The 15,348-nt window shown below is 35.8% G+C and overlaps 3 protein-coding genes across 3 annotated transcripts; 2 read left to right on the forward strand and 1 right to left on the reverse strand.

Annotated features, from left to right (window-relative positions):
• Window positions 1–428: 428 nt before the first annotated feature.
• Window positions 429–3,925, reverse strand: LOC103829716 (putative potassium transporter 12). Its single transcript, XM_009105410.3, has 8 exons — window positions 3,465–3,925; window positions 3,137–3,365; window positions 2,798–3,046; window positions 2,664–2,714; window positions 2,247–2,560; window positions 2,064–2,178; window positions 1,745–1,999; window positions 429–1,673 (listed from the first exon to the last, which is right to left on the reverse strand). The coding sequence occupies exons 1-8, from the start codon at window positions 3,720–3,722 to the stop codon at window positions 640–642; spliced, it is 2,505 nt and encodes an 834-aa protein (XP_009103658.1). The 5' UTR covers window positions 3,723–3,925; the 3' UTR covers window positions 429–639.
• Window positions 3,926–7,564: 3,639 nt separating this feature from the next.
• LOC103829722 (U4/U6 small nuclear ribonucleoprotein Prp31 homolog) lies at window positions 7,565–10,133 on the forward strand. Its single transcript, XM_009105422.2, has 7 exons — window positions 7,565–7,719; window positions 7,992–8,054; window positions 8,129–8,269; window positions 8,340–9,303; window positions 9,376–9,484; window positions 9,594–9,669; window positions 9,761–10,133. The coding sequence occupies exons 1-7, from the start codon at window positions 7,717–7,719 to the stop codon at window positions 9,863–9,865; spliced, it is 1,461 nt and encodes a 486-aa protein (XP_009103670.1). The 5' UTR covers window positions 7,565–7,716; the 3' UTR covers window positions 9,866–10,133.
• A 2,152-nt stretch (window positions 10,134–12,285) lies between these two features.
• Window positions 12,286–15,126, forward strand: LOC103829733 (U-box domain-containing protein 19). Its single transcript, XM_009105433.3, has one exon. The coding sequence runs from the start codon at window positions 12,883–12,885 to the stop codon at window positions 14,914–14,916; it is 2,034 nt and encodes a 677-aa protein (XP_009103681.2). The 5' UTR covers window positions 12,286–12,882; the 3' UTR covers window positions 14,917–15,126.
• The last annotated feature ends 222 nt before the right edge of the window (window positions 15,127–15,348 follow it).

Here is a 15,348-nt window from a genome sequence, read left to right on the forward strand (position 1 = left end):
ATCCACATTCACCGGAGATATACTATTGTCCTGACAACAAAACCATTTGAGAAAAATATTTCTCAGATAAATACAACCTGAAACAACATTCAAATAAAAAGAATTAAGTATTTGCTTTAATCAACTTATGATCACCCATATGATCAACTTAATCTGTCAATAGTCCAACAGCCACTTTTAATCTTTCCCTTCCATAAACCTAACAAGTACATGAAAGCATATTTACAAACACGTTACAAACAAATTGGAACTTCTCACTACTCGTTTGTTCTAGGAGCATGTCAGTCTAATACGCATGCAAAGTAGCCAATTGTGTAAGATTTTGACAAACCAAAATTTCCATGTGCAATGCTCTCAATTTTGTAGTGATGAAGTATGCCACATGTAGTAAAATACAGTTACAATTTACAACGTACAAGTAGAATCCATTTTGTAATCGAAAATTTGTTTTTGACATAAATATGAAAAAGTATATAATTATGTTTACTTATAAGGACATGATAAATTTTTATCTCCCCCCAATTAACTATTACAAACATGAATATTATGAAATCTTCCTCACGGTAACAACAAACACAAAAGTGGATCGCAGGAAACAAAGCCTAATGCTTGGAGAGATGATTCAAAGAATCAAAAACATCAGACCATATAAGTCATCCCAGCTTGCAAGATGTTCATATGAGGAACAGTGAGATTGGCAGCCCCAGCTCTGCAGTTTCTTCTCAGAAACGCATACAAGTAATTAATCACAAGCTTCTTCAAAAATATCGAATTCTTCTTCGCCCTCACATCTCCATGAGCCAGCAGATACGTTAGCCCCGAGTCCGTGGCCTCTCTTAAAGCCGCAAGCTCATATTCCAGAGCTGGATCTTCCTCCATGGACGCCCCTACGCTTGAAGACGGCAAAACATCTGTCTCCAACTCTTGCTCTGCCTCTGGCTCAGACAGCTTTCCTCGGCGAATGAGAGGTGCCATGAGGTCGTCTGTGTAACTATCACTCGCAACGGAAACTCTATCCGGATCGAAATCAGTGAGAGTGCTCTCTAAAGCATCCTCTAACGCTTCGCATCTCAAGAACTTCTCTAGACTTTCAATGAGAAGCTGCTCGAAGACTCTAGAGTCTTCTTTTCTGACATCTTTGTAACCGTACCTCGCGATGCATCTGAACATATGGTAGTCTTTAGGACAAACCCGTCTGAAGAGGAACCTCTCTTCCTGAGGAACAACCGGGACAGGGACATACTTGATGCAGACAAAGACGATCGTTGAGTGAATGGCGGGAAGAGTGAGCAGGAACTGTCCAAAAATGGAAGGAATGCCTTGAACAAGCTCGTTGTAAAGCAGTCCAATCCCGGGGATTCGAATCGTTCCAAGAGTTGAACCAAGCTCACGCATAAAGTCCATGGAGATTCTTTCCCGGACCTCGCTTTGGTACTTGAGCACGCTTCCGTAGTTCCAAATGTACATAATGGTGAGGAAGAAAGTGGCGAACACAAGCGGCACCCAACCGCCTTCCAGGATCTTGGTGAGAACCGCAAGCAGGTAGATGGTCTCAACGGATCCGAAGACAAGCGGGAAACAAAGAGCAAGAAAGAGATTGGTTTGCCAAATGAGAAGCATCACTAGTGTTACCAACACTGTGCTCACCATCATCACACCTACTTCTGCTATGCCTGAAACAAGAAAGAACATCAGGAACCAGAAAGCTTTGGGGGAAACTGAACTGAACTGAATCAAACTGTACCATAAGCATTGGCGATGTGAGTTGTGCTTCTGAAGATGGAGACAACGAGTATGCACATGATCATCAAGAACCAGTTGATGACGGGGATGTAGATCTGACCCATCCGTTTCCTAGAAGTGTGGATTATCTTCAGCCTCGGGAAGCAGCCGAGAGCCATGGCTTGTTTGACGCATGAGAAAGTCGCAGAGATCATAGCTTGGCTCGCTATCATTGCTGCTAATGTGGCAATCACAAACACAGGCCAGAACAAACTCTCTGCATTTTCAAAAAAACTTCAGTTAGATAAGCAGGAACAAATAGTATGTCAATTTCATATTACCAGGAACTGAATCATAGAAAATGCGAGCTGAGGCATCAGGATGCTGTGTTAGATAAGCAGCTTGGCCCATGTAAGCTAAGAGGAGGCATGGGAACACGACGCAAGTGAATGCCATCTGATCCAAATACCATTATTATAGCCATCATCAATAAAATCATTAATGATCAAGAAAGTGGTGCTAACCTGTATAGAACGAACTGAGAAATGTCCCAAATCTGCAAACATTGCTTCGGCTCCTGTAATGCATAAGACACATCCACCAAGAGCAGACCAAGCCTGTTTGCTATTCTTGTTGAAGAACAAGACGATGTAATACGGGTTCAGTGCTCTTATGACGGTGATGTCGTACTTCAACAGATTGTAGATTCCAATAGAACCGAGTGAGAAGAACCAGAGCGCCAGAACTGGAGCAAACAGAAACCCCACTTTACCCGTCCCAAACCGTTGTATGCTGAACAAAGCCACAAGGATCACAATCGAAGACAGAACCAATGCATCTGACACACAACAAGATTGTGTATGTAAACGATCAAAAACAAAATCAAGACGATATTGCATAGACATATAAAGAAGAGAGATCATGTGATAGTAATAACCCACTTGTTCCAAAACCTTCAACTTCACCTTGTAAACCACTCATTGCAGACATCACTGCATAATAACCAAAAAGCCAATGTTACACCATATGAATCCAAATCATTTGGGAAACTCTATTCCAGTAAATACAGACTCACCTGACATAGCTGGTGTGAGAATCCCATCGCCAATAATCATGGAAGTTCCCATTAGTACTAAAAGCAGAAGAAGAGTTTTCAAATACCCTTTTGTCTCTAAAGCTTCTTTAATGCCTAAAGCTCGTTCCAGCTCAGGGGTTGGGAGTTTAAGCCTAAAACTCGAGATCTGCTCATCCGCAGGTTGCTGATTTGGCAGCTTATTCACCTTCGCATACCTACAAATCAGCGAGTACAACGCAAACGTTCCTCCTGCACACACACACACACACATATACTTAGAACCACATAACACCACTTTTTACAAAAAAAAAACAAGGATTAGGGATGTAATATTATTACCTTCGCCATTGTCGTTGGCTTTAAGGACAACAAAGACATACTTGGCTAAAGGAATGACAGCAATAGTGTAGATAACGAGAGACAAGGCACCAAGAACATCAACTTCTGATCTGATAGGAACTTTACTGAACACATCACCAAACACATACAAAGGGCTTGTTCCCATGTCTCCATACACAACACCTAACGTCTGAAACGCTATCCCAATCGTACCCAAAAGTGATATATCCTTTCATTACAAACCACAAAGTTGGATTATTATGTCAACAACAGAAAAAAAAAAAAAAAAGAAAGGAAAAATCAAAACTTTTCAATCTAAAAATCAAACCTTGAGATCGTGGCCATGAACACCTGCAATTTCCATAGCTTCAACATCAAGAGAGTCAGCTCTTTTGGGCTTTTTCATGAGTCTTCTCCGCAAATTCCCAAAACTATAGTCTGCAACATCTTTGAACTCCGGAAACGGCAGCGTTTCGGAGCCGACTTCGCTTCCGTCGACCCATCTCCGGTCACTGCTACTTCCGGTGCCAACACGTCTCAAGCTGGTGTTGCTGCTTGCTTCTTCAATCCTATCTTCTTCATCCATTGACAGATTCTCACAAACGCAAAGATTTTGAGTATTGGATTGGTTTCTTCTTCGTCTTCAATGATTTTTATTGGGTGAATGTGACTTCAATGACAGTCTCTCTCACGGGTAACATGTTTAAGAGTTACGGCTAAGAAACTGACAAAAGGTCTGATTGATCATTTTGAATTCTTTAAAATAACTCTATAAACGTCACCACTAGAATAATATATTTCTTTTTTGTGTTTCTCGATTCTGTATCCTCCCAAACGTTATCTTTTATTTGTCTATTTACTTCACTGCAGTCTTTATGGTTTCAGACCCTGGGTTTTGATTAGTGGGAAAACTACAGATACAAACATAATAAACTAAGGTGGTGAATGTTTGTAGTTTTTGCTTTAGGTTTTTGCTTATATTTTTCCAAAAACCATTTTTCATCTAATCAAGTTTTTGGTTTTGGTTTTGGTTTTTGTAAAAACTATTTGTTTTACCAATCAAATTTTCTAAAATTTAGGAAAACTAGTTTTTGAGAAAATTAACCAATTTACGAAGAAAAACCAAAAGAACAACATTTATGAGTTTTTATATAAAAATAATTTTTTTTCTTTTTATAGAAAACTAGGATCGGCCCGCCCTACGGGCGGGTTGTGATGTCTTGGTTTTTATCGATGATATAATTTATTTTAATGTTCATTTGGTTGTGAGTGTGATTATGTTAAGCAATCAGTGTTATTTACATCAAATTCTAATTATATAACTAAAAATGACATGTGAGCATACTTAGTATTGTCGTTTATTCAGTTATAAAATTTTATAGTGTTATAATACTCATAACATTTTTCTAAATTTAAACTTCGAGCATTATAAGTTAAATTAAACAAAATCGATCAAAAGAAAGCACAATAGAGAAACCTTGTTAAATCATAGTAAGGATATCTTTAGATCTTATGGGGTGAAAAGTTGAGACTTAGTTTCTTATTTTTCCTATGTAGCCAAAGAAGGAGCATAGGCCTTTTATATTCTGTTTTTGATCAAATGAGAGTTTCAACAATTAGAGTATGAGAAATCAAATACGATTATAATTGGGTTAGATTTTAATAGATATATATTACATTAGAATTGACAACTAAAATATAATTAATATGCCAATTCAGAATTTTTTATTTATTTATTCAATGTGTTGCTCAACAAATTTGAAATGATTAAAACTCACTATTTGTTATATTTTCAGTATTGGAATTAACAGAAGGTAAATTTAATTTAATTAGACTTTGTTTATGCTTTAAATACTTTTATCTTATTATTAATTTTTCATATAAACAATTGTTTAAATTTTTATTATCTTCTTCGCTTTCTTTTTGATTCCTGCAATTTTTTTTTCAATTTCTTCAGATCTTTTCTTAACTTCTTTAGATCCTTTTAAAAAAAAAAAACAGATTTTTCTTTATGCTTTGACGTTTACTTAATTTCTTTTAATATATTGTTTCTTTTCTTTCATTGATCATACATCCTTTGCTTTTAAATCCAATATTTGAACTATTTATTATAAGTTTTCTGGTGTATCATTTAATAAATCAAACAATCTTACTTTATACATAGTTTACATATACTAGAATAAGGTAAAGTATTATATTTTTCTTATCGGTATACTCTTAAGTAACTAAACCCCAAAGGCGTAAGTTAATAAAATAAACAATTTATTTTGTTGTTCTAGAATTAGATGATTTTTAAACCGAACTAGTGAATATATACTAGACATACATTTATATTTCGAGTGTGTATTTATATTTTATAACAGCTTGATACATTAGATTTGAACACTAACATATAAATAGAGTTTGCCGTTGATTTTCTTCAAAAATTTGATTCTTAGATATGTATCTAGAGTGGAACTAATTCTTACAGATGTGCATCGTTTTAAATTCACTCTTATGTAATTCACCGAATTCACAGAAGAAATTAAAAAAAGAAACCAAATTCAAATCAGTGAAACATAACTAAGAACGAAAGTACAATTTTATAGAAGTAAAAAATGAAATCATTTATTGAGAGCAGTGTTTTTACGCCCGACCCGGATCCGCGGTCGGACCGGTTGACCCGGTGACCCAGCATGTATTCCGGTTTAGGTTTTAAAAAATATCCACTATTTAAAAACCCGGTAAAACCCGCAAAAAACCGTTAAAACCCGGAACCCGGGCACCGGTTGAACCAGTGGATTACTTTTATTTACCATTTTAGTTTTTTTTTAGTTATGATATTAAAATGGTTGGATATTCCAAGTAAAAAGATTAGGTTTTCAGACTAGTATTGTTTTTCTTGCGGCTGTCTCACATACTCTGTATCCCCGACTAGGTTTATAGTTTTTATTTGTTCATCATTATATGTTTGGTATGAATCAAAGTCAGTAATCTTATTCTAATTGTTTATACAAATACCATATGACATGAATCATGTTCTGCGTGACTTTTTTTTTGCTGTGACTATTGTTTTGTTTAATCACAATGTTGTGTCATGTTCTGTTTGTTTTGTACAACACTTATATTTTTTTTTGTCCCATAATTTTTTTTTAAACTTTGTGTATGATTTTTACAGGCAATGGAGACTGACCCTGAGGAAAAGTACGAAGAAATATCTGCTGCAAACCGTTCGGTCCGAGGAAAAAAAGATATTGCATGGTCTTATGTAATTCAGTCAAAAGATTCAAGAGGAAAACTGGTTTTAGAATGTGGATTTGTCACAAAAAAAAAAAAAAAAACTAGAGAATGCTCTTGCTGGATTGTTGAAATGGAGTTCTGGATTGTTGAAGAAGAAGAACCTGGCGAGCTTGATTATAACGAATTAGAGAATGCTCTTGCTGAAGAATATCCCAAAGATGATGAAGACAAACCAAGAAAATCTCAACGGTATTTTATAATTTTGATTGAACTTTTGATTTTTATATTTATGGTGTATAAATTGAGTAACTATTTTGTTTGTGATTTTTAGAATTTGATGAAGATTTTACTATGTCTTCTAAAGAAAATGAAGTGTACTATGATAAAGAGAACTAAAATTAGATGATGTTATTTGGTATTAGTTTATTTTTATTATTGACAATCTATTACAATTTTGATGTTTTAGATTTTTTTAATTAAATTTTGAGAGTATCATTCATATTATACTTTTAAATATTTATTTTTAATAGTTATATATAATTATATATTAATTTTAATGAATCTGTTGATCCATGGTTCGCCCGCAGTCCAACCGGTGACTCGGTGACCCAGAAAGCACTCCAGTTCAGTGTCCGGGTCGGGTTTCAAAATATTGATTGAGAGTCAATAGTATATAAATTGAGAGCAGAAAACCTAATTTTCTTTTTATCATTTTACAATTGATGTTGCCTATCTAACTTTTTTGATTTGTGTCAGCCATAAAACTTAATTTATTTTGTGCACATAAAATCTTAAAAATAAATAAAATAAGTTGTAATACGTTAACTCTTCAACAACGATGATACATTTAAGAGACCAATATTTGTATTCGTCATTTACAATCTATAAATATTATAGTATTACAAAATGTTAAAATCATTTAGTGAATAAACATTAGTATAAAAAATTCACCATACGCGGGTTATCATCTAAGTATAAAGTTATGGCTCATTCCAAGCCTATATAAAATTTTGAACCCTAGATATCCATTAGTAAGAGTCAAAAGCGCATGAGAATCTGTCCAATCCACGGACCTAGTATAGGATCATATGACTAATAGTTTCAAATTTGCAATGATCCATCTTGGGGTACTCAACTCTTGGTATCTAGATTTTAACATTTTACAAAATTGATTAATATATGGGCTATTAAGGCCCATCTAATCAAGGCCCAAGTAAATGATTGAGACTTCGTTTTAAGCATCCATTCATTCAATCGCTTTCAAAGGAAGAGAAAAAAAAAAGAGTTGTTCAATTTCTTCTCGAATCTCCGAGCTTCATAGAAATTAGGGTTTCTGAGCGTTTTCGTTCCGAGTGGAAGATATGGTAAGCGCTTCACCAACCCTCCTCTCATCATTTGTCTCTACTTTTGTTATCAATTCTTCTCTAAATCACGAGTCTTCGTCGTTTGATAAATGACTCGCCAGTTGCTGTCTTGTCACGACATATATAGTTTTTTCTTAATTGATTTGATTTATCTTGTCGATTGTTCAATTTCAGTTTTAGTGTGTCCGTGATGTTACATATTGGTTTTGTTTGATTTTTATATGAGAGTGTGTCTAAGTTTCTGAAACACAAACTTTGATCTGTTGTTGAAGGCAACTCTTGAAGATTCTTTCCTCGCAGACCTTGACGACTTATCTGACAATGAAGCAGAACTGGTGAGCCTTTAAAGTTATTGATTCACTATTTTGTTCGTAATATTAACTTTGAGGAGCTATGGTCTAAATTTCAGGATGAGTCTGATGGTGATGATGCGAAAAAGGATGAAGAAGATATCGACATGGACATGGCTGACTTAGAAACCCTTAACTACGATGATCTCGATTCCGTTTCTAAGCTCCAGAAATCTCAGAGATACCTTGACATTATGCAGGTTTGTTAGTTTCAAAGATTTAAACTTTTTAAGTTCTTTATCTGTTTTAATACTTCTTTATGTATTGCAGAAAGTGGAAGAGGCTCTTGGAAAGGAATCTGATGGAACGGAGAAAGGAACTGTGCTAGAAGACGATCCTGAATACAAGCTAATCGTGGATTGCAACCAGCTCTCGGTTGACATTGAGAACGAGATTGCCATCGTCCACAACTTCATCCGTGACAAGTACAGACTCAAGTTTCAAGAGCTTGAATCTCTGGTAAACCACCCTATTGACTACGCCCGCGTTGTCAAAAAGATAGGCAATGAGACGGATTTAACTCTCGTTGATCTTGAAGGCCTTCTTCCATCTGCTATTATCATGGTTGTTTCAGTCACTGCCTTGACCACCAAAGGGAGCCCACTCCCGGAGGATGTCCTGCAGAAGACTCTAGAGGCTTGTGATCGAGCTTTAGATCTTGATTCCGCTAGGAAGAAGGTTCTTGACTTTGTCGAAAGCAAGATGGGGTCTATTGCACCGAATCTTTCTGCTATTGTCGGGAGTGCTGTTGCAGCCAAGCTCATGGGAACTGCTGGAGGTTTGTCGGCGCTTGCTAAAATGCCTGCCTGTAATGTACAAGTTCTTGGCCACAAGAGGAAGAACCTTGCCGGGTTCTCTAGTGCAACGTCACAGTTACGTGTGGGGTATCTGGAGCAGACGGAGATTTTCCAGAGCACGCCTCCCGCGCTTAAGAGTCGCGCTGGCAGGATCTTGGCTGCAAAATCTACTTTGGCGGCGAGAGTTGATGCTACTAGAGGAGACCCGTCGGGAACGAATGGGAAAGCTTTGAGGGAAGAGATCCGTAAGAAGATTGAGAAGTGGCAAGAACCTCCTCCCGCAAGGCAGCCTAAACCGCTTCCCGTTCCTGATTCCGAGCCTAAAAAAAGAAGAGGTGGTCGCCGTTTAAGGAAAATGAAAGAAAGGTATGCAGTGACAGACATGAGGAAGCTTGCCAACAGGATGGCCTTTGGTACACCCGAAGAGAGCTCTCTTGGTAAAAAGACCACACACTTGTTAATAGGATCACTTTTTGTAAGGCACTGAATCTAATACTTGATGATAATAGGTGATGGGTTAGGTGAAGGATACGGGATGCTTGGCCAGGCTGGGAGCAACAGGCTGCGTATATCCAGTGTTCCCAGCAAGCTCAAGATTAATCCTACCATCGCCAAAAAGTAACTCTACCTCTATTTCTCCTGTTTGTTTTGTATTTTTATTGATCTTCAGTGTCCTGTTCTTCAGTGTATCTCATTGTGATTATGTTTATGAATGGTTTTTTTTCAGGCTGAAAGAAAGAAACTATGCAGGTGGTGCCACTACCTCTGGATTGACATCGAGTCTGGCTTTTACTCCTGTGCAGGTAAAACAAAACATTTCAATTCAGTTCTCTTCAAAGGTTTCTCAGCTTTCGTGCTGTATTTATTGACTTTAGAAACTCCAATATTGTGCAGGGAATAGAGCTGTGCAATCCTCAACAGGCTTTAGGGTTAGGCAGTGGGACTCAAAGCACTTACTTTTCAGAGTCAGGGACCTTCTCTAAGCTCAAGAAGATATAAACTTGCAAGAGAGAAATTTTCAAAGTGTTGCGAGTGAGACACGGTGGTGTTTAACTGCTTTCTATTTCCCTTTTATGTTTTAAGGTTTCTCTACCGAATCACTTTTATGGCACCACCCGACATGAAACCTTGATGGTCCCTTGCACGAAAACTTATTCTGAATATAAGTAAAGGATTGTTTGATCTTGGTTTGCTTTGGTGTTAAATTTTACGGTTGTGAGATAATCTACCGGTTGAGAATGAACTGGTTTGGTATGTTTTTTTCGTATCCAGTGATACTCTTTTGTCTCTTTTTATGAAAATGAAAGTTCCCTACGATAACAAAAATATCAAGACGGTTCTAAGAATTTTGTATAAGAAAATGGCACCGTCCATTGTTTCTTGAAATCTATCTAACCAAAGAAAAATATTATAAAAAGACAACTCCATTGCAATGTTCTTGTCTCCCGAGTCCTAATCAATAATCCTAAAAATATATTTATTTATTTTTAATCCTAAAAATATCTTTCTTTTTTTAATCTTAAAAATATCTTTCTTCCAAGCAGCTTCTATAACCAACGTACAAACAATTAATCACAAATACAAATATTATTATTACGCGCACGCAAGCATCATTTTAACTTTACTAACTTCAGTTGACCGACTTTAAAATTTAGGGTGGTTTTTTTCTAGGAGTATTTCCAAACCTATTGTTATCTTCTCTTATATAATCCTACCATCCGTATCATTTTAATTTTAAGTGGTATTTAGAGAAAAAAAATTGTTTCAAAATTATTGATATTTTCGTTATTCTAGAAAAAAATTAATATCATTTAAAATTTGTGACCAATTACAAAATACTGTGTTTTTAATGGTTGAATTAGTTTAATTTAGTAATATTTTTTGCAACTAAAATAAATTGTATAAAAGTTTGTATTTTCTTAATCCATGTACAAAACCCTTAATACCACTTATATTGAAACAGTGGGAGTAAAATTTTACATAATTAAGAAAACACACTAAATCACGGTAATAAATGTATTATTTTTTGTAATTTTAATAACTTTTAACCAATAATAATTTATTAAAATCAATTAATTTTTTTGAAATTTAAAATTTTTCATAGAAAATACAAAAATCTATTTTTGTAAAATATTTTTTCTAAATCATCTATCTTACTAAAACGGAGAGAATAACATTTAAAGATTAAAAATTAAAAGGCCAACATCATTCCATCTTTATTTTTTCTTTAGAGTAGAACTTACTTTTTACTTCTATATTTAAGAAAATAACATATTTATTTTTATTGTATATTTAGAGTAATGCTATTATACAAAAATATATTAAACTAAATTTCATTTTTGTTATAAAAAAAATCAATTTTAGAGAAAAAAATAAAATACATTGGAAATAATCTAACATCTTATAAACATTTATACTAACAAAGTTAAATTCACTTTTTGATAAATCATCACTACTTTTTAAAATTTATTAATTATTTCATATGTCTAATCTTTTTATTGGTGGTCCATATATATATCAATATAACATCTAATAGTTCATTTGTATATTTATAATTAAATACTACATTTTCAACCTAGATTAAATATTTTTATTTTAAAATTTTACCATATTAATTAAAATACAATAGATATATTTTAGTATTTTTATAATTCCAATTAAAAAAATTTATTGAATATTTTTATTTTTGTATTTATATTGTTTTAAAAAATGAAAAAAAATTATCATCTCCTAACTGCCCACAACTGCAAACGTTAATTGAAACCAGCTTTTAAATTTATGAGGTTTAGAGCGGTTTAAAACGGTTTAAAGCGGTTTGAATGATTGTTCAAAACGCCAACAACCGCTACCAACCGCAAAAGATGTGTTTGCGGGTGGTAGCGAAGAAACCAATAATATCTTAAGACAACAAAACATGACAAATGCTCTTCTTCTCTCCTTTTTTTCTCTCGGCTGTTAGTAGGGTTGAATATTACACATAGGTATAGATAAAGGAGATATAGCAATAATATGCATGAAAATTGTCACAAATATCACATTTATATTATCACTTTTTATGTTTATACTAATTATTTTTATCTTCACTTTTAATAAAGAGTAAAAGACATTTATATCTCTAGAGTTAACTAATCTAGACTTAGGTTTAGAGTTGAGAGATGGAGGTAGAGTTTTTAAAAAGTAAAATTTAGATTTTTAATAAATATATAAATAAATACTTAAAATAGTTTCAAACATAATTTTTTATTTTCAAAAAGAAATTATAAAATTATAAAAAATTTGAATTTGAAAAAGTACAATTCAAAAACATTAAAAAAAAATTTATTTTTATTTCTTTAAATAATTAATATTATATATAGAGAGAACAATGACGTGAGAGTTTGTTGCCACTTAATGAATAATTTATTTTTGAAAATATCTATTTAGCAGTGATAGAAATAAATAATGATAATATAAATATGGTAAATATGAAATTCTCCCTAATATGTATGACAATACTTTTTAATTTAATTGTGATGGTTATTTGGTTACTTATAATTTTTTTTGGTTATATGATCAAATGTCCCCATAAAGAACTAACCGCTTAAAATTGAAAATCAGAAAAAAATTCTTTGAAATTGTTTTCCCACCATCCTCGAAGTCTCCTTCAGCTCACATCATTGGATCAATCAATCAATTGAAATACGTGTTTATTCGTAGCTAAACATATTATAAAAAACAAAAATTAAATAAATAATTGAACTTGGAAAATTATCAGAACGGTCCTACAAAATTGTCGGCTACTCTCATCCATGCACTCAGGACAAACTGGTCCCACATAACACATAATCGCCACTGCATATCACGTGGCAGATTTACAGACCCCAAAAGTTTGTTAACGAATCAAACCTCGTCATGTGTCGAAGATATGTAGAAAGTTGAAAAATGAAAGGCCACACGAATTGTATATATACTCACGACACAAACATTCAGAAACTTCAACACACTCGAACAAAATATCAAACTCACAATATCATACTATGATCCTCACACAAAACCGTCGGATTCTAACTTTTACGGCGGTACATCCATGCGAATCAGTCTCCATAACCACTCTCATTGATTCACTGATAAAAATTGCCGGCGAGATTCTCAGCTTCAAATCAAAGCATTTCTCCACCAACAAACGAAGCGTTAAGGAAACTCTCCGACATGTCCTTAGTCTTTTGATCGTCTTCCAAGAAATCCGGGTCGGGTTAATACCAGCGGGTCGTTCCTTTCCTCGTTCAGCAATCCTAAGCCTCTCAGAGCTCCACGTCATCTTCCAGAAACTCATGTTTTTATTAGAAGACTGTACACGAGAAGGAGGTAAGCTTTATATGTTGACAAACTCGGACCAAATCTCAGCTCATTTCCGGGTCTTGACCCGATCCATATCCACGTGCCTCGACACATTCCCAGTAGGATCCATTGACTTACCTGAAGAAGTCAACGAGCTAATCTATCTACTAATCCGCCAGACCCGTAAATACGAAGCAAGACCCGACCGGGATGACAAACGGGCCCTAGACTCTGTCTATTGGATCTTTAATCTGTTCGAGAACAGGATAAACCCGAACCGGGATGAAGTAGTCAGAGTTCTCGATCACGTTGGTGTCCGAAAATGGAGCGATTGCGTCAAAGAGATTGGTTTTTTAGGAGAAGAGATTACAGTAGAGGGTAAGGATAAGAACGAAATCGAGCTTCTCAGCAGCTTAATTGGATTTATATGCTACTGCAGATGCGTGATACTTGGCGGCGTTGATGAAGATGAAGATAAGGAAGAAGAAGACGATTTGGTTATTCGTGGCTTAAACGTTGACGATCTACGTTGTCCAATATCTCTAGAGATTATGAATGATCCAGTGGTTCTGGAAACAGGTCACACATATGATCGGAGCTCTATCGCGAAGTGGTTCTCCGCCGGTAACATCACGTGCCCTAAGACCGGGAAGAATCTAGTGAGTACTGTTTTGGTTGGTAACGTCTCCGTCAAGCAATTGATTCAGAGTTACTTCAAGCAAGAGACTGATAATAAGAGTAAGAAGAAGAAGAAGAAGAAAACGAGTGTTCCTGAAAGTTTAGCGGCGGAAGAAGCCGGGAAGCTCATCTCGGACTTTCTCGCCGGAGAATTGATAAACGGCGGCTCTAAAGAGATGGTAAAGGCGTTAGTGGAGATTCGGATTCTCACGAAGACGAGTAGCTTCAACAGATCTCGTTTGGTGGAAGCTGGTGTGGTGGAATCGCTGATGAAGCTTCTTCGCTCTGGAGATCCGACGATTCAAGAGAACGCCATGGCTGTGATTTTCAATCTTTCGAAAGATAACGCCGGGAAAGTTCGAATCGGCGGAGACGGCGGTGGATTGGGGATGATCGTGGAGGTTTTAAACGAAGGAGCGAGGAGAGAGAGTAGACAACACGCAGCAGCTGCGATATTCTATCTCTCTTCTCTCGGAGACTACAGCAGATCCATCGGCGAGATCCCAGATTCGATTCCAGGATTGTTGAGAATCGTTAACGGTTGTGATTACGGAGATTCCGCGAAACGCAACGCGTTGATCGCGATTAGGAGTTTGCTGATTCAACATTCGGATAATCACTGGCGCGTCCTCGCCGCTGGAGCTGTTTCCGTTCTTTTGGATCTCGTGAGATCCGGCGAGATCGGTGACGGAGCCAAGGCGGATTCGATTGCGGTTCTCGCGAAAATTGCGGAGTATCCCGACGGGATGATCTCTGTGCTCCGTCGTGGAGGATTGAAACTCGCGGTGAAGGTTCTGGGTTCATCGGAGGTTTCGCCGGTGACGAAGCAGCACTGTGTCCTTCTGCTTTTGAATTTGTGTGTTAACGGAGGGAGTGACGTCGTTGGAGCCCTGGCTAAGGATCCGTCAGTCATGGGGTCGCTTTACACGGCGTTAAGTAACGGCGAGTGTGGAGGCGGGAGAAAGGCAAGTGCTCTTATCAAAATGATTCATGAGTTCCAGGAGAGGAAAACCGAAACGGGTTTAGAAAGAGAACGGTTCGTACACGCCTGGTGATTTGGTACACACACTATACAGCAACTCTTTTGAGCTTTTTTTTATCAGAGGGTTATTATGTATACCAACATTAACTTCATTTGTATATGTTCAACATAAACTTCATATGTTATTATTGTATAAATATGTACTTGTATCATCTGTAACTCTTAGCTTTTGAGATTTTTGTAATAACCCAAGAGCTAATAATACTCTACTATTTTGTAATCAGTTTGTGGTTTTCAGATAGAAGCTGTGCACAAAATCAAAGTGTATATATTGTGGTTATACAACTGACTTTCTGGAAATAGGAAGATGAGTAACTTTATCATAGAAACCAATATATCTACACTATGATCTAAACTGCTTTTCAGTTGTGATCTAAACAGTTAGACTAGTCCACAAATCTACACCCAAAAAGCATTTCAAATGAAATAATCCAAATTTATGTGC

The sequence above is a fragment of the Brassica rapa genome, chromosome A01 (assembly GCF_000309985.2).
Source record: "Brassica rapa cultivar Chiifu-401-42 chromosome A01, CAAS_Brap_v3.01, whole genome shotgun sequence".
Classification (NCBI taxonomy): Eukaryota; Viridiplantae; Streptophyta; class Magnoliopsida; order Brassicales; family Brassicaceae; genus Brassica; species Brassica rapa.

Coding starts and splice junctions, on each gene's coding strand:
- LOC103829716 (XM_009105410.3), bottom strand. CDS start 3,722: ATGGATGAAGAAGATAGGATTGAAGAAGCAAGCAGCAACACCAGCTTG. Junction 3,366..3,464: donor TTCATGGCCACGATCTCAAG/GTTTGATTTTTA, acceptor TTGTAATGAAAG/GATATATCACTTTTGGGTAC. Junction 3,047..3,136: donor AGCCAACGACAATGGCGAAG/GTAATAATATTA, acceptor GTGTGTGTGCAG/GAGGAACGTTTGCGTTGTAC.
- LOC103829722 (XM_009105422.2), top strand. Junction 8,055..8,128: donor CTGACAATGAAGCAGAACTG/GTGAGCCTTTAA, acceptor TCTAAATTTCAG/GATGAGTCTGATGGTGATGA. Junction 9,304..9,375: donor ACCCGAAGAGAGCTCTCTTG/GTAAAAAGACCA, acceptor TGATGATAATAG/GTGATGGGTTAGGTGAAGGA.
- LOC103829733 (XM_009105433.3), top strand. CDS start 12,883: ATGATCCTCACACAAAACCGTCGGATTCTAACTTTTACGGCGGTACAT.